Raw genomic sequence first — 24,663 nt, 5'->3', positions numbered from 1 at the left:
TTAAATTTAGCTGAAGGGACAACAAATGTATGTTTGGATTGTTCTTGAATATGTATCTGATACTAACTGCACTACAGATATAAAGGAGAACCAATGCAACTGCCTTCCTTTATCAACACAAGAATGCCTCATGAGGGAGCATACCTACATGCTTCTCAAGACATTGAAAAGAGTTGAGTATGATGTTGAATATTTGGATGCCAATCAGTTCCAAGATAGAGAGGAGCTTGAGGAGATGCACATGAAGCATCTTCAAGAGGTTGAAGAGTTGTGGAGAAAGCATGATGAGGAGCTCAAAAGGCAATGTGAGTGCATTGATGCATTGGAAGAAGAGGTGCAATTTCAGCAAGTAATGCTTAATGTCCTCAACAACAATGTTGAGCAGCTAGACGCAGACACTGATCACCACAAGAAGGACATTGATGTATTCATTAGCCAAGGTGTTCAAGATGGTATAGAGCACAGGAAATGCTTGCATTGATGAGAGATAAAATTGTTGAAATGTTTGACAACACTCACTTGTAATCTTTACTTTACAATGTGTACACCTGCCATCAATATTCATCTTTTGGGCACTTGGGCATATTTTCTTCATGATTTCTTTTCATCTTAGTCTTTCTTCACATAACAAATAGCCTAGAACATTTAGTATTGTGCTGCATGTGACTCTACATACAATGAGAGCAGCATATATTCTTCTGGTATAATATACATGTATCTATATTAACAAAATGTATGTCAACAGTCTATCTCTCTATGACTGACTCATCTAACAAAAAGGTGGCCTAATACAAACAAATTCATGACCCTCCTATTTTACCCTTTCTCCTACAAACAACTCATCTTCTGAAATATTGTGGTCTCATAGGGAAAACTTCATTTCCATCTTATTTTACCCCCTCCTCTATGAATGTCCTATCTTATAAAAAATTTGATGTTCTCATAGAGAAATGAATACAAAACACTTTATTTCTCTATGAGAACATAAATTTTTTGTAAGATGAGTTGTTTGTAGAGGAGGGGATAAAATAGAAGAGAAATGAATTTTTCACTAGCTTATTGAAGATTAACCAACATACGTCTTGGTCAACATATTCATATAAGAGACCATTGTCTCTCCAGTTTGTGTTTATTAACCAACCAGTCTTTGGTCAATGTGATGGTATTGAGTGTGATTGTTATAAGCCCAGGTGCATCAATACAAGCATTGATATCTTTTATGCCCTTGCAAATATTCTAGAGATATATTGTCAATAACTAAACCAAATTTCTCCAGATAAAACATGTACCCCAATGGTAATGCCATGACTACCTGACCCCACCCTCATGAACAGCTGAGATTTCCAGAGCAATGGTCTGTGCTGGTGGTACAGCATATGAAAGCTTAGCCCAGCGCTCATGTTCAGACTAATGAGCATGGTGCAAAGAGTAACCAGAGACATTGGGACCTATAGTAGGGCGTGCCATGGCCACAACAGGTGGTGGGTTAAGTGTTGCTAAATGACTGTCAGACCCAGACAATGTAAAGTGCCATGAGTTGACTTATACTTTTGTTGTGCAGCATTGACAGATTGTTGGATAACATGTGGATCTGGCAATTCACAGTTCAACATTATATGCCCTGCAAGACACCAAACATCAGTGCTGAACTTGTATGAGCAGTAGATAACTCACTGTTAGTTGTAGGTCTCACTGATGTGGCTAGCTTCCCTCAGTACCATCCATGACAAGAACCACAGACATAATGGCCTTGTCTCCCAGGGTCCATAGTGCCCACATAAAAACAAGGATCACCTCTGTGAATCTTGGCACCGCAGGCAGGATGTTCACATAATTGATTGTCCTTAGCAAATGCATCTTCAGTGTACTGAGATACCAGTTCATACCCAGACATTGTTTGTTGAGCGGAGGTGGGGGAACTTAGATGCCAGGGAATTGCCCATTAAATACAAAACTACAAGTCTGCAGAACTTGTTCAACATAGCACCACACACAAGTGTTCAGTTGAACATGGTAACAGAGCAGCCACAGTGCAACAGAGATAGAGGACAGTGAGACTTGGCCTAGTTCAATGACTCTTCTGAGTCAGGTAAGAACTTGTTCAATATTGTGCCCCTGACTTTGAATATGGGAATCTCAGCCTTAGCTGCAGACATGTAAATTTTGTACTTTATCCTTGGTAGCCCTGGGACTAAATACTTTAAGTATTTCATGTTTCTCCTAGTAGTAGCAGGTTCATACTAGGCATGCCCAACCAGTACAACCCAACTTGTGTGTATCTTTTTGTTGGTTTCAGATTTTGCTGTTGAGAATCAACCCTAGTGCTGCTTGATGAGTTGCACCTCATATCCTTCAGTTATGGAAGACAAATCAAACAGACAAGCAGATTGTGGATGGTTTGTGGAAACATTTCAACACTGAACATTATGGACTTGGGTGGGTGCTCAACACACTATCAGCAAGGGCACACCATTGAATCCATTCATGAAGTGATGCTTGACCTCTGCCAAATTTATCCCAATGCCAGAGCAAGGAAGATGATTAGCCTCCTATTTTATGAAAAAGGCATGAGTGTAGCCAGGTATGTTCTTTTTTTTGTCACTTGGCAGCCCTGCAACTCATTTGGGATTTACACAGGACTACAATACAAGCATATTTTGCAATCTATGAGCCAGACCTTGTGCAGGAGTGGAAGGCATGACAATTGAAAAGGAAACATTTTTGGGCTGCAGGGGTCAATAACTTATTTGCTGTAGATCAGCATGATAAATGGTTAAGATTCAGTCTTGCGTTGCATACTGGAATTAAGCCATTCTCAGGATGCATCATGTGGATCCATGTCTAGCATTTTAACAGGAATCCACAGCTCATCCTCAGTGATTATTTAGATACCATCCAGACTCTCAGTCATAAGTGTTTCCATATATTACTCGCAATGATTCACAGGATTTTCATTTTAGATATGCCTATGGTGATGCAAAGCAATCCTGGCACCAAGAATTATGGTATCACAAATGCCCATACCATGCTATGACAATGGCATGACCCTGCATTGCAAGGTACACTCCAGCATCATTGGATGTGGACAAAGAAGAATGTAATGCCTGAGATTACATGGTCGCAATTATGTAGATGTTTCACTCCTGGCTTTGAATCAATACTGGACCAAGGAGTCAATGAAGGTTGGTATGATAGTAGCAACACTCTCCAAGTGTGAATCTTCCATTCTTAATACTAGTGATATATTAAATGTTAATTGTTGTTGCTTCAGAATGGTATTCCATTAGATCTTCATTCCTTGGTGACAACATGAACTCAATGGATACTGGGACCGCATGAACAACACAGCAAAGCGGCATGATCAAAATAAGGTGACAAAATAGCATAGCTTACTGCATGAGCTAATATTCAATTCTCACTGTCAGGTACTTCCTCATGGTGTCCCCAATCTCATCTACAACTTGCCTGAAGATTTTGGGGCACTGGACCTCAATTCAAGGTATGTCATTGTGTGTCATCCTAGGCTTTTTTCACATTTTTGTTATCACCAGATCACTGTAGTACAAGATGCAATTGATCATGTTCAAGGAGTCTACATCAATCCAAGCCACCCTGTCTTTGACCTCATACCTGCCAACCTGAACAATTATATCCAACAGTGCTACAAACAAATGGGTTGTCCCATTGTTGACTATGACTTAGCATGGATTGTTTATTGTGATTTGCTCAATATACAGTGGCTCAAAAAAGTGTCTCAATGTTTGTGACTTTTCATGTAATTGCTGTATTATGAGCCAGGGCATGAGAATATGACTAAGCCATAGGGAGGTGTGGGAAAGCTCTGCTTCTAAGCTTCATGTTTGATCCCTCTAGCATGGGAAAACTGTGGCATCAAGTCTCTAGTTTTCTCAAGCTTCCCCACATGTACTAATGATGATGACGGCAACACTGATATGGAGGAGTTGACATTTGGCACTGAAAACAAGGAAGTGTTACACAGAGACTAACAAGAGGGTGGCCTTCTTCAACTCACCTTTGTTGTGTCAGCTGGGTCTGATATGGCAGGTCCAGTGCTAACTATGATGTAGACTGTGGACAGATCACCTGGTGCGGGTGATATATGGGAAGTATGAACTGCTCTCATGGCGCTCATCAATACCCTCACTGACTGTCCCACCAATGAATCCCTATAATACTGCATTTGGATTTGATACTGGTAAGATTCATGCTTCAATGCAGTTGGATTAGTTACTACTGTATTCATAGGTGCTGACTTTGATATCACTCAATGCAGTCCTGGTTATTTCGAACCTCATCATGACATCTATTTTCAAGGCCTACCTCTGTGAACGAAAGTGGTCTATCAAATCATGCATGTCATGTTCCTACCATGCACCTTAGTTCCTGAACCAATTCCAATGAATACTCTGTTGATTTTGTTCGAAGCGGAAATGATATCAGAACACATCTGACACACAATACACGAGTCAAGCTTGACCATCTTTGACTGGGTGCCTAACCCACCTGCAACAAGGTCTAGATGCTACACAGCATCTGTTGTCCCTTGACTTAAGTCATGGTCTGCCATTGCACAAACCTCCAAGTCATTCTATGGGATCCAAATTTCTCCTGAGGTGGCTTGGCAGCCATGTTGATAGCACTGTTACCACCAAGTTAATGTAGGTTGAGTTCAGAATCTGCATATGGGAAGTTCTTTTGTGTTTGTTTGTTTGTTTGCATTGTTCTTTTGCATTTGTTCATTCACTTTGTTCTTTCGTGTCCATTTGTTTGTCTGCATTTTTTTTTTCATGTTTGTTTATTTGTCCTCATGCTTGTTCGTTCATCCATTTGTCTATCTTTTCTCCTGTCCACCTTCATCCATCATGGCATGGGTCTCGAATGAGCGGGAGACTCCCTGTTTACACAAAGGCTATCTGCTTGTGGTGCCATGCATCCAGGCTTTTCATGTTGCCCTTCTTTAATAATGGAACAATGCACTTTTAATATTCACAATCTGAATAAATATCACATAGCAGCACAAATATGTAGAGAAGTGGTTACCCCACACAGGTGTTTCGAGCAGTTGTACAAATGCCCACAGTTTGTTGGATATGTATCAAGGTCTTGAATCTTGTTGTGTACCACTTTTCTCTTGAGACCTCTCCAAATCAGTGAAATAGTGACATTAAGTGAAAACAGACTGTACAGTCACAGTATTATGGTGGTTCAGCGCTCAGCTATGGTCTTGTCATTATCATTCCTCATTCAATTATGTAACTACCACAAAGGGAACTCTATGGCTGTAGCAAATGACAATGTTAACAATATAAATAACAAACAATCCTTAATAAATGCCATCATATCACCACCTTATTCCTATTGCTATCAACCTACTTCCACTACCACTAACTTCTTATGTCTCACTCCGATGACTCCATCCCATGATCCTGTTAAGGTTGTACTCAAGGGATAACTGGATCCGAAGGGCTTTGGCCTCAGCTTGTGCACTGTGCCCCTTACCCGAGTATTGCCCCTTATTTCAGGAAGGCAAGACTGATGCGTCTGGAAGGTCGGATGAGTAGCATAGTGGATCCGGATGACTTCCAGATGTGGGATAGGTATTGTAGGGCTAATCTGGACAAGTCCAGACTAGAAACTAATGGTAATGGACTGTCGGAGACAGAGGCGGATACAGATAGACTATAGGAATCAATCCTAAGTCTTGGAGAGTGATGAGAGTAGAGATACTCAAGTCTGGAGGACAGGAATGAGTAGAACTAAGATGATATTCGAACTGAGGTACTATGGAGAGTTACATCAATATATGCCTGAAAATATGTTAGATGCAACTAAAAGTCAAAGGAAAATGGCATATAGATACATGTAAGCATATTTCAAATACTTGGAGCTCTGCTTCTCCAGCAGCAAGTGTCACTTTGGTATGGACATTGAGCACCATGTACATAGTCAGTTGCAGGTAACTACCTATACACTGCAACAGTGCATAGCCAACAGGATCTTCACTGTGCCTCAATATATTTTGTGCTGCATACAGTGTTTGCTAGAGTCCAGAGAATGTTAGTAGGTTTATTGATATACAACAGCAAATAGAGTGCCTTAGCAATATCCCTAAGTTTGTTGCCATCACTAAATGATATTTTCATGACAGACTTGAAATGGTTCAAGTCACACCATTGTGGAAATGCATCAAATCTGCAGAGTCCTATAAGAGATATAATGCATGAGGTAATGATGAAATGTATTACTGTTTAGCAATTTTCACCTCAGCCTCATGACCAAGTGTCTTCACATGGGGTTTGAGCTCCCCAAAAAGGTGGTTGCCCCAGTTACCAATGTCATTGACATGTAAGGGATTGAATGAGAGCATCTCATGAGGATCAGAGTTGTCAACTTCCCAGAGTGCATTCTGATGGTAGTTGATTAAGTTAGGTCATGAACACAATTAAACACAAACTGCAATAGGACATAAACCATTCACCTTCAGCACATCTTCTCCAGCAACATGGTCCCTCAAATACAGCTCTAAAAAAGTTTTTGCATCCTCAACAGTTTGAGTAAGATATGCTGTGCTGAGGTTGGAAGGTTTCATTGAGGGAACATGACAGACAGGACAGGGACAATTTGAATATAGCCCATGTATTAATGTCATCATGCATCTATTAAAATGTGAGATATTGTGATGTAATACAAGCCTCAAGAATACATACTGTTCTTCATAATTGTCATATGCCATTCCAGACTCTCATTCCTAAATCCGCTTCTCCGGATATCCGGATCCGAGATCCGGATCTCAAATGATCTGATCTATCTTTATCTCCCTTCCGGAATCCAAACCCTATATCAGCGCCCAACCCCATTTAGACTACCCCTGTCTCTGGACTCTGGTTAACCATGTTTCCCTTTTGATTATTGATCTGTTACATACATTTCATTTCTGGTGTTCATTATTTGTGATCCGTCTTACTTACTAATAGACTCTGCATATGCTTCGTACATAGCCTTTATGTTTGCTGACTGATTCCTATATGATACCTACAGTATATAAACCTCTTGTAACTCTTGGAAATACTCCAGTTTGAATATCATCTTAGTTCCTGCTCATTCCTGTGTCCTCCAGACTTGAGATAAGTCTCTTATCATATTCCGTGTCTTAGGATTGCATCCTAGATTACATTTCCAACTCTACCTCAGGGTAGTCCATCCTCTGTTAGTTTCTAGTCTGGACTTCGTCCGGATTAGTCTTATCTGCTCGCCCAGGTAATATCTGGTCGTCCATCGGATTTATCTCACGTTTCAGATCTGGACATCTGTTATCCGCCCTAGTCAAAACCTGGAAACTCCGGATGACTGTTCTAGCCCCCGGAAATTAAGGGCACATACTTGGAAAAGGGGCACAGCGTACAAGCTGAGGCCAAGCCCTTGTGTTCCGACCCCCTTGAGCATGCAACCTTAACAATAATCTGTGGACAGAAGTAGAATTAGTGGGTATAACCATCACATGGTGACATCAAAGCATTTGTGCACAAAACCTGTTTTGGAGTATAGGATGATGGATTCTAACAACTTCTTGAACACCTTGTGCCAGATGGCATGTTTGAGATTTGTGTAGCTGAGCTTTCCATCTCCATTGGAATCTGTAGGAGCCTGTTGGATTAAACCTTATTATGGGTACCTACTATGATTGATACTCGAACACCTATGATTGGTAGCCAGCTGACCACATGACCACCTCCAATTTCATCAATGTTTCTTATGTGAACAGGAAGATTTGTGCAACAAGCTATTACCAGGTATGCCTTCACATGCCCAGTGTCATATCTCATATGCCAGACATAGATCCCATCATATTCCCACGCTTTCCGGACCTATTTCCGGACCCCATATCCAACTCATTCCTGGATCCCCTACCCTGTCCACCCTATGCACATTCCATCCAGCAAGACATCTGGACTTTACCTCCTCTTGGATTCCAGACTACATCCACCACCTCACATATCTCAGTCCTGTTTCTGCCCTGCCTTCCGGATCCCCAGATCTCTGGACCTCCGGATATTAACTGTACTATCTCTGGACCTATTCCCACCCTCCATCTGAGATCCTGCGCCTATCCCCATTTAGGCATCTCCGCCTTTCCGGTTCTTGGTTATCTCTGTTTCTGTCTTGCTGATTGATCCTTGTACTAGTTTCATCTCCGAGTTCATTTACTTATGTTTCCATCTTACTTACCAATGTGTTTCCGCATGCTCATACATAGCCTTACTCCTTTGCTTACTGATCCTCTCAGATAGCCTCTAGTATATAACCCCTGTACAACTACAGTAGAGTCCTCAGTCTGAATATCATCTTAGTTCTTGCTCTCTCATCTTAGATCCTGTTCTACTTGCCAATCATCTTCCGGACTTCAGTCCATCTGAGTCTCATCCTTTTCCATAAGGCCTAGGGAAGGATTCCCTATGCCGGAATTCTGGACCTTTGGATTTGTCCCCTATGTCTCTGTCCCAAGTCTAGGGATTGCTTCCCTAGACTGGAGTCTTGCCTTTCTGGTACTTACCCTCTTTCCGGACTTAGGTCCAATCCCTGTCTCTCCAACTCTACCTTAGGGTAGTCTACCTCTGTTTGTTTCTACATCGGACTCTGTCTGATGTAGCCCCTATTCCTTCCAGACCTCTGGACCTCCTGTCCCTCATACCTCCAGGCATCCTGTCCTTCAGACATTCCATCCTCCTAACCCTCAGACATCCTATCCTCCTGTCCTCCTGTCCTCCAGACCTTCAGACCTCCTATGTCATATCTGCATATCCGGATCTCAGATCCGACCCTTATCTCATCTCAGATCCACATCTTATCTCCAATGCTATCCACATCTTATCCCCCTCCAACATCTCATCATTCAATCTGTCCACTCGTCCGGTCCAGTCCACAACTCATCTGAATCCACAACCAGCGCTTGTCTCTTTTCAGTAACCCCCTAACTCCGGTATTTCAGTTATCTGTATATCCGTCCTGCTCCCTTATCCACTACCTATGTTTCATTTCTGTTTCATGATTTGTGATCTGTTTCTACTTACCAATAGACTATCCACATGCTTCGTACATAGCCTCGGACTCTGCTGATTGATCATTCCGTTAGATACTCATAGTATATAACCTCCTGTAACTTTCTGTAGTACCTCAGTTCAAATATCATCTTAGTTCTGCTCATTCCTGTCCTCTGGACTTGAGTACCTCTACTCTCGTCACCCTCCAAGACTTAGGATTGATTCCTATAGTCTATCTGTATCCGCCTCTGTCCCCAACAGTCCACTACCATTAGTTTCTAGTCTGGACTCATCCGGATTAGCCATACGATACTTATCCCTCATCTGGAAGTCACCCGGATCTGCTACACTACTTGTCCGACCTTCTGGATGCGCTAGTCTTGCCTTCCTGAAATAAGGGGCAATACTTGGGTAAGGGGCACAGTGCACGAGCTGAGGCTGAAGCCCTTTGGATCCAGTTACCCTTTGAGTATGACCTTAACATCCTATCCTTCCATCCTGTTTCCTGTAGAAGTATTACCTTGCAGTGGGAACTCTCCTGAGCACTTCCTGCATTCCTCCGGAACTCTCCCACGCTCCTCTGGATGTTTCCCATGCTCCTCCAGAAGTCCTCTAGCACTCTCCAGCAGAGTAGCCAGCCTCCAGAAGTCCTCCAGATTTCGTTGGACCATCATTGGGCCTCATACGAAATGAAGGGCACATACTCAGGTAAGGGGCACAGCATATGAGCTGAGGCCAAGCCCCTCTGAGTCAGTCTCTCTCCCCCTTGAGCAATATGGTTCTTAACACCCAGATGAAGTAAGATGTGTTTTGTCAGCATAGAGAATGGAGGCAAATAGGACACCATTGTTCAGCAATGATGACTACAATAATAGATCAAGTACAGATATGACATATTGATTAGCAAGATACAGAAAACAAACACATAATAACAATGCATACTTGAATTCGCCACCAGTGATCTGTGGTCCAAGGCTTGTGAATAAATTGTGTGAAATCAGCATCATCAGGCTTGTACAAATGCTGCACATCCCTGTCAAGAACCATGCTCAAGGGAGAGAGAGACTGACTCAGAGGGGCTTGGCCTCAGCTCATACACTGTGCCCCTTACCTGAGTATGTGCCCTTCATTTCATATGAGGTCCAATGATGGTCTGATGAAGTCCGGAGGACTTCTGGAGGCTGGCTACCCTGGTGGAGTGCTAGAGGACTTCTGGAGGAGCGCAGGAAATGTCTGGAGGAGCATGGGAGAGTTCCGGAGGAATGCAGGAAGTGCTCAGGAGAGTTCCCACTGCAAGGTAATACTTCTACAGGAAACAGGATGGAAGAATAGGAGGTTCGAAGGACAGGAGGACAGGATGTCCAGAGGTCCAGAGTATGGAGGACAGGAGGACTAAAGGTCCAGAGGTCCAGAGGACAGGATGTCTGAGGGTTAGGAGAACGGGATGTCCAAAGGACAGGATGCCCAGAGGTGCACAGGACAGGATGTCTGGAGGTCTGGAAGGAATAGGGGCTACAGTGGACTTCATCTGATGTAGAAGCAAACAGAAGTAGACTACCTTTAGGTAGAGTCAGAGAGACAGGAAGTGGACCAAAGTCTGGAGAGAGGGTAAGTGCCAGAAAGGCAAGACTCTACCCTAGGGAAGCAATCCCTGGACTTGGGACAGAGACATAGGGGACAAATCTGAAGGTCTGGAATTCCAGCCTAGGGAATCCATCCCTAGGCCTTATGGAAAAGGACAAACTCAGATGGACTGAAGTCCAGAAGAAGGTTGGGCAAGTCTAAGGTGGTGAGGACAGATCTAAGATGATATTCAGACTGAGGACTCTACAGGAGTTGTACAGGGGTTATACACTAGAGGATATCCAAGAGGATCAGTAAGCAACAGAGTAAGGCTATGTACAAGCATGTGGAAACACATTGGTAAGTAAGACAGAACATAAGTAAATGAACTCAGAGATGAAGACTCATACAAGGATCAATCAGCAAGACAGAAACAGAGATAACTGAGAACCAGAAAGGTGGAGATGCCTAAATGGGGATAGGCACAGGATCTCGGACAGAGGGTGGGAATAGGTCCAGAGATAGTACAGTTAATATCTGGAGGTCCAGAGATCTGGGGATCTGGTGTGAAGAAGAAAATGGTACTAGGTGGTTAGCAACTAGCACTACTTATCCTAAGAGGTGTGAGTTTAATTGATCAGCCTGAGAGGACTGCTATTGAAGCACTTCCTTCAATTATGTGCAAGGGAAGTAAGTGAGCGAAGGAGTTATAACCTATATCAGCCTAAGAAACTTGAATACGGGCTGTATGTATACCTCTGAATTCCTATACCAAAGAATCAACCATGAGCGCAGGCAAAAATCAACCGATGTTAATATCACAGGAGTAAGATGAACCATTAGAAGATACATGCAAACGTAATTGGATGTCAGATGCTGGTGTGGCAGATGTAATGCACACAAAATCAACTGCACTCTATGGAGTGGCCGGTTGCAAGGGATATAGCGCAAGTGAAGAACAGTGCTAAACTACTGGTTGTGGGTCAGGTATTCTTGCAAGAGCTTTAAGGGTAAGATCCTAGTGGTATGGACTTCAGAGCAGTCAAATTGCACAGGATTGTCATGAAGGAGCAAAATAGATGGATAGCACAAGGTCTACAAAAATAATGCAAGAATAACTCTCCTATGGAGCTGATTCTGGGAGAAAGGGAACTACTCAATCATATGTACTTTGGTCGTTTATATCATAGCACATGAATGTCTGGAATGCATAGGCAAGAATTGTAGCTAGCGAGTGTGCAATGAGTCTATAGGTAATAAAACATCATGCACTGTGGAACATGAGTAGTCATGTAATAAGACCTGCAGCTCGTTTAGCAATGACATTTGGGAAAAATAATGCACCAGCAGAGATAGGTGGACATGGATAGGACATGGGAGGGTGGATTCCTAGGACTGGACCAGAGTAAGAGCAGATGGGTTGATATATATGGATTTAATGATCCATGCTTTATCTCCTTTTCTGAAGGTGAGAAGAACTGTGCACTTACCAATAGACTATCCACATGCTTTGTACATAGCCTCGGACTCTGCTGATTGATCATTCTGTTAGATACCTATAGTATATAACCTCCTGTAACTCTCTGTAGTACCTCAGTTCAAATATCATCTTAGTTCTGCTCATTCCTGTCCTCTGGACTTGAGTACCTCTACTCTCGTCACCCTCCAAGACTTAGGATTGATTCCTATAGTCTATATGTATCCACCTCTGTCTCCGACAGTCCATTACCGTTAGTTTCTAGTCTGGACTCATCTGGATTAGCCTTACGATACTTATCCCTCATCCAGAAGTCATCTGGATCTGTTGCGCTACTCGTCTGACCTTCCGGATGCGCTAGTCTTGCCTTCCTGAAATAAGGGACAATACTCAGGTAAGGGGCACAGTGCACGAGCTGAGGCCAAAGCCCTTCAGATCCAGTTATCCTTTGAGTACAACCTTAACACCTAGTGCCAGTATGATCGTCATACCAGAAGGCAGGGTGGAAACAGGACTGAGATATGTGAGGTGGTGGATGTAGTCCAGAATCCAAGAGGAGGTATAGTCCAGATGTCTTGCTGGATGGAATGTGCATAGGGTGGACAGGATAGAGGTGTACAGACCAGGCTAGTAGTGAAGATCTGGAGGTCTGGAGCTCAGGGGTAAATCTGTAGCAGAGCTAATCCTGCTGAGATGTGGAGCACACAGTGGAAGGGGATCTGGGAATGAGTTGGATCTGGGGTCCAGATGTAGGCTCAGAAGGCGTGGGAATATTATGGGATCTAGGTCCAGCATACAGGATATGACAATCCCAAACAAAGTGCAGTACCAACAATGGATCTTGCAACAAGTCCATAGCCCAATCCCACAGTGGCCATGTATGTACATCAAATTCAAATTCCTCTTTCTTGTAAGGGACAGAGATGATATGCTTCTTGAACTGTACAAATTATGCCTAAATACTCAGTAACAGAGAGAATGAGGTTTAAAATATCTCACAGGTGTCATCTGAGTGGCTGCTTGATCCCAGGCTTTTAACACTTCAGTGTGAGATCTGAATGTAAACTTTGCTTGTCCCTCAACAATCTGCCATATCAACTGCAGCATCTTGTTGGTCTGGTCCTTATTGAGTGCTGCTTGGTGTGCAAGTTCTGTGAACTCGAAATCTGCACAGCACATGAAAGGCTGCCACAGTGTATCATTGACAATGGGTATGGAACTAGCCTCTGCCTCAACAGAGTGTCCAAAGGTGGAGAAGGTCTCAATGGCTGGGGTGTGTCCACTGTTTGGGTGATATTTGGTTTTGAACATATCAGGAGCAATAGGGACTGCAGCTGCTGCAGAGCTACTTGTCAACATGCTTGTGTCCAAGCCTGATCCTAATAATAAAACATGCTTAGAAACAAATGTGCAAGAGTGATATACATACATAGATGTGAATCCCCCCCAATGCTCATAACATCATCAACACTATCATCCTTCACATCACCAAATGTGTTGTCATCAGCACCTTTAACATGTGCTATGTCATAATCAACATGCTGATCATCTACCAGCTGTGAAGGTCCCATAGTAGTTGCAGCTACTTTAAGTCCCTTTTGGAGGCATCATTGATCCTTTAAATGTTCTGGTCATGATATATCAATATAAAATTTGATGTGTGATATTTGAAATCAATAAACAATGAACTAAATGAATTTATTGGAATGACTGTGTACCTTCCTTGTGGGCCTTGACTACATCAGCAAACTCCTTGTCACACCATCTCTTCTCCTGCTTCCATGAACAACTCCCCTCATGTGACTTGATGCCATGAGGAGAAAAATATTCCTGACAGAACTTGCATCAAACCTGGGCAGATAATTGAGATGTTGACCATACATGTGCGTGTCTTTGTGCAGATGACATTATCCAATAAAATGCAAAATGAACAAGAGATTGATTGATGTTATTGAAAAAGGCAATTGTAGGTGTGATATCTGTGGCAGCTAAGGGTGATATGAGCAACTAATCAGCAACTGATTGATTATATTGATACAAGTCACCTGATAGGACAGACATTGCTGATTATTAATATAAAACTATATAGTTTTCCAAGCCCCTTGGAACTTTGTCAGCCTGTTGAAACAGAGCACAGCATCTTGTGAGACACCAAAACAAGTCAGTGCCTTTGCAAATAGACTCAGTCCAACTTAAATCTTGGATGCAATGAAGTTAGAAGGCATCATAATTCAGTCCAAATATAGCAGCCTTCCAAGCCCCCTTTAGAAATTTCCAACATTCCACCACAAATGGATACAAGCCCCAGCCTGGGCCTGAGCCATCAAGGAGGGCCCAGCCTGCAATCTGAGTAGGCCTGAGCCCTGGTAAGCTGAGCCCAAGCCCTGGCTTTTGGGCTGAGCCAGGCCTTGCACAATACTACTCCTATACATGTTAAGGTCAGTGCTTTGATGCAGGGAAAATTTGGGTGAAAAAACAACCTTGAACTTGAGGTTGGTTATGGATGGCATGGATTGATGAATGAATGTGCATTAAATAGGCCTAGAGCAGTTCAATCATAAGAGTCTGTTTGGATATGCAAATTTTGCCAACTTAACTTGACTTAACTTGATCAAAGTTTGCTTTATCATGATTTGTACAGTGTGACATCAGTGTGATAATTGATAATCAAGAGATTATATGATATCCAACATGCCAGCAACATGAACCCAAACTCAAACTTCCAAGTCCAGCCATGGTACTCATTCACAACCCAGTGGTATTATCTCATTACCATTATATATCTCTATGGCAAAGAAGAAGGTGATGGATGAGAAGAAAAGTGCTGGATCAGCAGACCAGGAAGCCAAAAGATGCCACTGGTCAAGTGCTGATGAGTCACACCTCCTTGACTATATCACTACCCATTAAGTAAAAGGGGGTGATAGACTCAATTTCAACAAATCTTTTTGGACACAGGCCACCGCTGATGTAGCACACACCACCACAAGTGGTGCAGTCAAAATGGCTGATGCCTGTCAACAAAAATGGACTAGGGTATTTTTTTTGCACTCCCTTCACCCTTGTCATATTCCATATGCCAGACATAGATCCCATCATATTCCCACACTTTCCAGACCTACTTCTGGACCCCATATCTGACTCATTCCCAGATCCCCTTTAACTGTGTGCTCCATATCTAAGCAGGATTAGATCTGCTATGGAATTACCCCTGAGCTCTGGACCTCCGGATCTTTACTACTAGCCTGATCCATACACCCCTATCCTGTCCACCCTATGCACATTCCATCCAGCAAGACATCTGGACTTTACCTTCTCTTGGATTCTGGACTACATCCACCACCTCACATATCTCAGTCCTGTTTCCACCCTGCCTTCCAGATCCCCAGATCTCCAGACCTCTGGATATTAACTGTTACCATCTCCAGACCTATTCCCACCCTCTGTCTGAGATCCTGCACCTATCCCCATTTAGGCATCTCCACCTTTCTAGTTCTCAGTTATCTCTGTTTCTGTCTTGCTGATTGATCCTTGTACTAGTTTCATCTCTGAGTTCATTTACTTATGTTCTGTCTTACTTACCAATGTGTTTCCACATACTTGTACATAGCCTTACTCTGTTGCTTACTGATCCTCTTGGATATTCTCTAGTATATAACCCCTGTACAACTACAGTAGAGTCCTCAGTCTGAATATCATCTTAGATCCTGTTCTACTTGCCCAATCTTCTTCTGGACTTCAGTCCATCTGAGTTTGTCCTTTTCCATAAGGCCTAGGGATGGATTCCCTAGGCTGGAATTCCAGACCTTCAGATTTGTCCCCTATGTCTCCATCCCAAGTCTAGGGATTGCTTCCCTAGGCTGGAGTCTTGCCTTTCCGGCACTTACCCTCTCCAGACTTTGGTCCACTTCCTGTCCCTCTAACTCTACCTTAGGATAGTCTACCTCTGTTTGTTACGGCGAACCGTAGGTCGACTAGGATAGGCGCGACGATAGGTACTCGATAAGAGTACACCTAAGGCCGGATCGTGTCCTCACAAATGTAAGGTTCTTAAGACAAGTCAGAGAGAGTGTCTCTGGCTTGAATATTGATATCAGACGACTTAGGATTGGGGGTCCTAAGCGAAGGATAAATGCAGGTAAGACCTAGTAGATTAAAGTGAAGTCTATCTAAGTACAGGACCTGGTTTATATAGGTGTAGCCTACTTTAGGGTAGGTACGCATTTGTCATCAAGATGAGTCAGAGATAAGGGACCAAGTCAGAGATAAGGGATGAGTCAGCTATTGATGGCATGCGGCGGTTGTGCTGTAATACAGATATAGAAAGACGTTGGTCTAATGATGGCACAGCCAGGTGCGGTCATGACGTAATACACAGGTACGAGAAAAGAGATAGGGGGCACCCACTATTGTAACATTACCCCTCGTTTAGCGATGAAGTCACCGACTTCACATATCTTGGTTAGCCCAGTAGATGGGGTCTGCATCATAGTTGGAATCAAGAAGATCGTCTTGCTCTTCCGTGATGGTAGTTTGCGCCATCTGCTCACTGTGAGCGATAGCGTCTTGCTCAATCTCCCAGCGAGCAAGCACATCGTAAAAACCGACATCAGTCCATACCAAAGGAATAACCGCTTCTCCTTTTAAGTCTCTACAAAAGACCGACAGATGACCTGGTGCATATTCCCTACAAACTCTGCAGTAATATGCAGGGCAGTTCTTGTGACGGTGACCGGCGACGTGGCAGTTACGACATACGACGTTATCGGCCGGCGATGTCTTTACGACTGTGACGGATGAGGACTGGTTTGGGGGGGACCGTGACCGTGATCGTTTCAGTGGTGCTTTAGCAGGGGAGATGGAAGCAGCTCGTTTAGCAGCGAGGCGGGAGGATCTACGTTTGAGCGGGAGTTGTCGTGTGGTGTGTATGATTGGGTCAGGAGAAGGAGAAGTCGGTACGTTAAGTACGGCAATAGGAGGGATATTATTATCCTGATGCTCCATGGTAGTTGCGACAGGGACTGGTGGTGGTACGGGGATGGCGATGTGGGGGGAAGGCGGTTGTGCGACAGGGTTGAGGGTGATTCGCTCAGTGACGATATGGATGGCTTCTCTGATAGCGTCTCTTGTTTCTTCTGGTAGGAGACGGATTGCGGTGTTGCGAATGCGTATGTGAAGATGACGAAAGATGGTTTGATGATGTTCATCATCAAGAAGGGTGGCAGTGCGGTCAATAAGGCTGGCATCCCTAATGATTCTGATTATAAGGCCGCTAGAGATTGCTCCTCTTTCTCCGAGGAGACAGTCTATCTCAATAGCGTACTGTTGGGAGGTGATAGTGGATCCGAACAAAGCACTGGTTTCGACTTGATCAATGATGGAGAAGTAGTCGGTGAGGGTGGAGTCGTCGGTAAGGGTTAAGGTGGAGTCGGAAGTGGGCGGCGAAACTACGGGGGAGGATGCGTGTTGCGCAAGGTTGGTGGCGGTGGTGTTCTGGTAATCTAAGAGCGTTAAGGGATGAGCGTTTCCTTCAGCGATGGTGTTCATGGCAGCGGTAAGTTCTTCGATGTGGAGAATGCAAAGACATAGTCGTTCGATGTGGGACATTATTGGGAGTTTCACAACCCATGGGTCTTCTTATAGGCAGCAAGGATATTGGAGGCATTACTGAGGTTTTCTTCAGGAACCCACTCGTTACTGGCAGATGAGTATCCCTTCCATGATAAGAGATAACGTCTCCGTTTACCCGTTCCTTTGTGCGATAAGATCGCATTGATTTCATACTCTTCTTCATTATCGATGACATCAGGGGGTGGGTCGTGGAAGTTCGGCCCGTGGACCTCTGTTTCATGATAGGACGATAGTTCGGAAGCATGGAACGTGGGGTGAACTTTCCACTGAGGCGGTAGTCAGAGTGTGAATGTGATAGGGGACAGGACGGCGGTGATTAAGAATGGGCCATATCGCTTGGGAGCGAGCTTCCGTGAAGGTAACTGTGTGATCAGATTCTTCCCAGATAACCAAACCTTATCTCCAATCTTCCAGGGGTGATACTTTTGTCCATGAGTTCTTTCTGCCATACGCTGCATTGCAAGGTTGTGGCAAGAGAGCGCTTCTTCTCTAGACTTTTGGAGCGAGCAATGTCTGTCCGCTGCTGCGGGAACTGTGGAGTCGGAAAGGATGTGTGGAAGAGCTCGTGGTTCGTATCCCATCATTAGGAAGAACGGCAATGCGTTGCGAGAGTTGTGTTTTTGGTGGTTGTGTACGAATTCTGCCATGGGGAGCTGTTCTACCCAATTTTCGGGGTTATTCTGACAATAGATTCGGAAGTATGTTTCCAATTCTTGGTTGAGTCGTTCGGTTTGACCGTTGGTCTGGGGATGGTAAGCGGTTGATGCTGCTATGTCGTACTTCAAGAGCTTGGCAAGGGCTTGAGAAAACTTGGATATGAATTGCGGGCCACGGTCGGAGATGACTTTTTCATGCAGGCCGAATCGTCGGTAGACATATTTGAAGAATTTGTTGGCGACCCCTTCAGAAGTGATGGTTTTGGTACATGGGATAAGAATTACCCCCTTCGTAAGCCCATGGTCTACCACGACCATGACAGAATCAAAACTGGTGCAGGGAGGAAGGTCGGTGATGAGATCAATGGAGACCTGAGTAAAGGGCGCCACGGCGATGGAGGGGATGGGGACAAGGGGGGGTGTTGTCGGGTGAGTATCCGATTTCATCTGCTGGCAGAGGGCACAGCCCTCAACGTATTTACAAATGTAAGTGCCCATGGCAGGCCACCAGAAGTCGCGTTTGACCAACTCTTCAGTCTTAAAACGTCCAGGGTGACCAGCAGTGGGGTGGTCATGACATCGTTCCAAAATAAGGCGCCATCCAGCGGGGCAGACGTAGGCGCAGCCCTTGTAGTAGAGAATGTCATCGCTGATTTTCCAGTCCGTGAGAGCAGATTTCATAGGAGGGAGGGACAGGCCATCCAGCACATCAGAGGTGGCAGTGAAGATGGGGTCGGGGTTGGAGGGATCAGGGTTCACGAGTGTGGTCATGAGTTCGATGTCAAGAAGTCGGACGAACATGGAATCTGGGAGGAGGGTTTCATTGGCATTATCTTCCGAGGAATCAGACCCATGATCGGGGCGACGGGAAAGGGCATCAGGGGCGACAAGTTTGGTCCCCGCAATGTGGTGAAGTTCAATGTCATAGCATGACAGGATCAGCTGCCACCGAGCTTGGCGGCGGGTCAATTTCTGGGCTGTCCTAAAATATAGGAGATTCTTGTGATCGGTGAAGACGATGATAGGGTGGGGGTTTCCTTCCAGATAGTGACACCATCCGGTCAATGCACGGATAACCGCAAGGAGTTCACGATCAAAGATCTGATAGTTTCGTTCTGCGGGGTTTAGTGTCTGGGACAAGTATCCACAAGGATGGTAGACACCGTTATCATCGGTCTGGAGTAACACCACGCCCGTAGCGACAAGGGATGCATCGGTGGCGACCGCAAACTGCCTGGCGGGGTCGGGGTTCCAAAGGACCGGTTGCTTCAGAAAGCATTCCTTCAGCTTGGAGAAAGCGGACATGCATTGTTCTGTCCAAAGGAACTTAACGTCTTTCTTGGTGAGGTCGATCAACAGTCTAGCAATGTTGGAATAATGGGAAATGAAATTTCGATAGAAATTGCAGAAGCCCAAAAACGACCGAACTTCCTTCACAGAAGTGGGCACAGGCCAGTCTCGAATACTGCTAGTTTTAGCGTCGTCCATTGCTACACATCCAGGGTGGATGATCATTCCAAGGTACTCTACCTCTTGGGCGTCGAATGTGCACTTTTCGGCTTTAAGGAAAAGTCACTCTTGCCGAATTTTTTCAAGGATACGCCGGGTTTGTTCACGATGGGAGGCGAGGTCGTTTGAGAATATAAGGATGTCATCCATGTATATGATGAGCCATCCTTCATTAATCTCTTGCTGGAATGTTCTATTCATGTATGCCTGGAAGGTGGCGGGAGAATTACAAAGACCAAAGAACATGACGTTTGGTTCAAAGAGACCGTATTCTGTGGTGAAGGCGGCTTTCCATCTATCCTCCGGATGAATGCGGATGTTGTTATATCCAGAACGGACGTCCATCTTGGTGAAGTACTTGGCACCGTGTAGTCGTGCAATTAAGGAGAGCGGTAGTGGGAGGGGATAGGCGTTCTTAACCGTCCATTCGTTGATATACCAGTAATCCTGACAGGGGCGAAGATCTCCACTTTTCTTCCCTACGAAGAAGAATCTGCTAGCCTGTGGAGACTTCGATTCAGAAATGAATTCCTTCTTTATGTTTTCGTCGATGAATGCCTTGACTGCTGTACGTTCTTTTTCCGATAATGGATATACCTTTGATGTTTTGGGAATAAAACCGGGTTTGGTTTCTATTTGATGATCTATCCCGGGTCGTTCGGGAGGTAGTTGGTTTAGGCCATCTTTTGCAAAGATGTCGGCGAAGTCATGAAGGTAAGAGGGAACAAGTTCTTCGAAAGACTTCTTTTTCTGCTCAAGCCCAGTGGCTAATGCAAACTGTTGGGCTTTGTTGCTAGTCTTAATGTACTCGGGGGGTTGTGTCAGAGGTGTAACCTTGGTCCGCTGTTCCACAATGCTAGTCCTGTCTTTTGTTAATGGGGTGTCTAATGAGACGTTGGTGATCACCCGGAGTTCAGAAGTGTCGGCGGGGTATTTGACTAAGAATTCATCATCCTCAAGATGATATGTGGAGATTTCCCGCACTGCTGGTGCGTAATCTGTTGTCCATACGTCTTCCTTGGTGTCAAAGGTTTCGTCATCGTTGTCAGGGATTGGGTCGAGGTTGGGCAGTGGTGGGGCTTCTTTATCCAGGATTTCTTCGATAGTGGCTCGGGGAACTGGTTCTGGTGTTGCAAGGCGGGTTTTCGGCAGTACTACGACTGGAGTGGGGTCGACTTCTTGCTTCTTTTTATAGAAGAGAGGAGGGAGTTTATTCCTTCTTTGCTCGTCATCGACTTCTTTTTCAATCTGATCACTTTTCTCTGTTCTAGAGAGTTCTAATGTTTCTGCTTTCCATCGGATTACAGGATCCATGGCACGTAGCCAAGGGATTCCTAGTAAGATCTGGTCACGTTGATCAAGTCGTGTGATGTTAAACTTTCCGATCATAGATCGGTCGTCGATCTTGACAATGAGGACGCAATATCGTGTGATAGCGCCTCCTTTCGCGTAACTCCCATCTGCAGTAGTAACTCGGAATGGTTTCGAGAGTTTGTGAGTACGGATTCCGTGGGTTTTGACAAACTCTTCAGAGATAAAGGTTCCGGCCGCGCCGGAGTCTACAACAGCTGTTGTTTCGACGGTTTTCAGACGAGTTTTGGAAATGAGGGAAATGGGAACACGGAGTTCCTTTCTTATTCCAATACTTTGTACAAGTCTGATAGGTACTTCGGAAGATACTGATGTCGATCCAGTCTTCCACATCAAAAATCCTCGGCGAGACGACGGATAGTCGTATCTTCATTATCTTCACTGTCGCTTATCTCTTCTCTGCGAACAGGGATCTTCTTCCTCTGCGGGCATGCTTTGGTCATATGCCCCTTCTGGTGACACGTGAAGCACAGTCCTTTCTTCATATGTTCACTTCTTTCTGCTTCAGTGAGGCGGTCTACCTCCATGGCATTTGGGTCGTGTTGGTCAATAGACGGTCTAGGCACGTAATGTTGTCCTGACGGTCTGGTGGTGGTCCGATGATTTAATCGGTACACAAGCCCTTTCTGGTAGTTGCTGTCAAGTCGAATGACTGCAGTGACATACTTGTCGAAGTCCATAGGGATGGTTTCCATCTGGTAGATGGAATTAATGATTCCCTTTTTTAATCTGTCATTGAAGAACGAGATTAAAATGGCATCTTGTTTTACGGTGGCTTGCACGGCGAGGGTTTTGAAACTAGCGATGTAGGAGGTGAGGTCGCTCATCTGTCTCAACGTTCGAAGCTTGTTCATAGCGGTTCTGACGGCGTCGGCTGGTATGAAGGCTTCTTTGAATTTTGTTTCAAAGTTTGTGAAGGTTCTGTAACTTTTGGTGACTGAGTTGTTGACTTCAGTGTAGAACGTAAGTGCCCAGCCCATAGCACTATCTTCTGTCATATAAGCGAGGGCAGTAATGACCTTCTTTTCATCTGTGTTGTAGATTGTAGTGTTGAGCGTGAAGTACGCTTTGACGGCATACAACCAACATAGAGCCTGGTGGGGACTTCCATCATAGGTGGAAGGTGCTCCGGCTTTCAATTCTGGGGTGTTGGCAATGGTGGACATCCTGATCTTCTGGTCTAGTGATGTTTCTTTTCAGGGGACGTCTGGTCTCTCTCTGATTCGTTCTGGGACCTCTTTGGATAGAGAGGGTCGAGTTGGACTTTAATCTTTTGTTACAGCGAACCGTAGGTCGACTAGGATAGGCGCGACGATAGGTACTCGATAAGAGTACGCCTAAGGCCGGATCGCGTCCTCACAAATGTAAGGTTCTTAAGACAAGTCAGAGAGAGTGTCTCTGGCTTGAATATTGATATCAGACGACTTAGGATTGGGGGTCCTAAGCGAAGGATAAATGCAGGTAAGACCTAGTAGATTAAAGTGAAGTCTATCTAAGTACAGGACCTGGTTTATATAGGTGTAGCCTACTTTAGGGTAGGTATGCATTCGTCATCAAGACGAGTCAGAGATAAGGGATGACATCATTGAGACGAGTCAGAGATAAGGAATGACGTCATTGAGACGAGTCAGAGATAAGGAATGATGTCATCGAGACAAGTCAGAGATAAGGGACCGAGTCAGAGATAAGGGATGAGTCAGCTATTGATGGCATGCAGTGGTCATGCTGTAATACAGATATAGAAAGACGTTGGTCTAATGATGGCACAGCCAGGTGCGGTCACAACGTAATACACAGGTACGAGAAAAGAGATAGGGGGCACCCACTATTGTAACACTGTTTGCTTCTACATTGGACTTTGTCCAATGTAGCCCCTATTCCTTCTGGACCTCTGGATATCCTGTCCTTTAGATGTTCCATCCTCCATACCTTCAGACATCCCATCCTCCTAACCCTTGGACATCCTGTCCTCCATACCTCCATGTCCTATCCTGTGTACCTCTGGACCTCCGGACATCCTGTCCTCCTGTCCTCCTGTCCTCCAGACCTCCTATCCTTCCATCCTGTTTCCTGTAGAGGTATTACCCTGGGGTCTCTTCCCTTTCCATGCAGAGAGAACTCCTCCAGAACTCTCCCACACTTCTCCAGAAGTCCTCCTGCACTCTCCACCAGAGTAGCCAGCCTCCAGAAGTCCTTTGGACTTCAACGGACCATCATTGGACTTCATCTGAAATGAAGGGCACATACTTGAGTAAGGGGCACAGTGTACGAGCTGAGGCCAAGCCTGTTAAGAACCATGCTCAAAGGAGAGAGAGACTGACTCAGAGGGGCTTGGCCTCAGCTCATACACTGTGCCCGTTACCTGAGTATGTGCTCTTCATTTCAGAGGAAGTCCAATGATGGTCCAATGAAGTCCAGAGGAGTGCGGGAAACATCTGGAGGAGCATGGGAGAGTTCCAGAGGAATGCAGGAAGTGCTCAGGAGAGTTCCCACTGCAAGGTAATACTTCTACAGGAAAACAGGATGGAAGGATAGGAGGTCCAGAGGTCCAAAGGTATGGAGGGCGGAACATCCGAAGGACAGGATGCCCGGAGGTATGAGGGACAGGAGGTCCGGAGGTCTGGAAGGAATAGGGGCTACATCAGATGAAGTCCAATGCAGAAGCAAACAGAGGTAGACTACCCTAAGGTAGAGTCGGAGGGACAGGAAGTGGACCTAAGTCCAGAAAGAGGGTAAGTGCCAGAAAGGCAAGACTCTAGCCTAGGGAATCAATCCCTAGACTTGGGACAGAGACATAGGGGACAAATCTGAAGGTCTGGAATTCCAGCCTAGGGAATCCATCCCTAGGCCTTATGGAAAAGGACAAACTCAGATGGACTGAAGTCCAGAAGAAGATTGGGCAAGTAGAACAGGATCTAAGATGATATTCAGACTGAGGACTCTACTGTAGTTGTACAGGGGTTATATACTAGAGGCTATCCAAGAGGATCAGTAAGCAAAGGAATAAGGCTATGTACGAGCATGCGGAAACACATTGGTAAGTAAGATGGAAACATAAGTAAATGAACTTGGAGATGAAACTAGTACAAGGATCAATCAGCAAGACAGAAACAGAGATAACTGAGAACCAGAAAGGCGGAGATGCCTAAATGGGGATAGGCGCAGGATCTCAGATGGAGGGTGGGAATAGGTCTGGAGATAGTACAGTTAATATCCAGAGGTCCGGAGATCTGGGGATCCAGAAGGCAGGGTGGAAACAGGACTGAGATATGTGAGGTGGTGGATGTAGTCCGGAATCCGAGAGGAGGTAAAGTCCAGATGTCTTGCTGGACAGAATGTGCATAGGGTGGACAGGATAGGGGATCCAGGAATGAATCAGATATGGGGTCCGGAAATA

At 44.8% G+C, this 24,663-nt stretch overlaps 4 protein-coding genes across 4 annotated transcripts; 1 reads left to right on the top strand and 3 right to left on the bottom strand.

Annotated features, from left to right (window-relative positions):
• Positions 1–130: 130 nt before the first annotated feature.
• Positions 131–481, top strand: BJ212DRAFT_1484204 (uncharacterized protein; the record flags this gene model as incomplete). Its single annotated transcript, XM_041340751.1, has 1 exon — positions 131–481. The coding sequence occupies one exon, from the start codon at positions 131–133 to the stop codon at positions 479–481; it is 351 nt and encodes a 116-aa protein (XP_041189521.1).
• Positions 482–6,262: 5,781 nt separating this feature from the next.
• On the bottom strand, positions 6,263–6,610 carry BJ212DRAFT_1484203 (uncharacterized protein; the record flags this gene model as incomplete). Its single annotated transcript, XM_041340750.1, has 2 exons — positions 6,263–6,427; positions 6,500–6,610. The coding sequence occupies 2 exons, from the start codon at positions 6,608–6,610 to the stop codon at positions 6,263–6,265; spliced, it is 276 nt and encodes a 91-aa protein (XP_041189520.1).
• A 935-nt stretch (positions 6,611–7,545) lies between these two features.
• BJ212DRAFT_1212448 (uncharacterized protein) lies at positions 7,546–7,754 on the bottom strand (the record flags this gene model as incomplete). The annotated part of the gene is made up of 2 exons (XM_041329257.1): positions 7,546–7,665; positions 7,716–7,754. Coding segments are annotated over 2 exons (159 nt in total), but the record flags the coding sequence as incomplete, so codon positions are not given.
• Positions 7,755–12,907: 5,153 nt separating this feature from the next.
• BJ212DRAFT_1200306 (uncharacterized protein) lies at positions 12,908–13,413 on the bottom strand (the record flags this gene model as incomplete). Its single annotated transcript, XM_041329061.1, has 2 exons — positions 12,908–13,039; positions 13,099–13,413. Coding segments are annotated over 2 exons (447 nt in total), but the record flags the coding sequence as incomplete, so codon positions are not given.
• Between the last annotated feature and the right edge of the window lie 11,250 nt (positions 13,414–24,663).

The sequence above is a fragment of the Suillus subaureus genome, assembly GCF_016647635.1.
Source record: "Suillus subaureus strain MN1 chromosome Unknown BJ212scaffold_32, whole genome shotgun sequence".
NCBI lineage: Eukaryota > Fungi > Basidiomycota > Agaricomycetes > Boletales > Suillaceae > Suillus > Suillus subaureus.
This window is presented reverse-complemented; position numbering and strand designations above follow the sequence as displayed.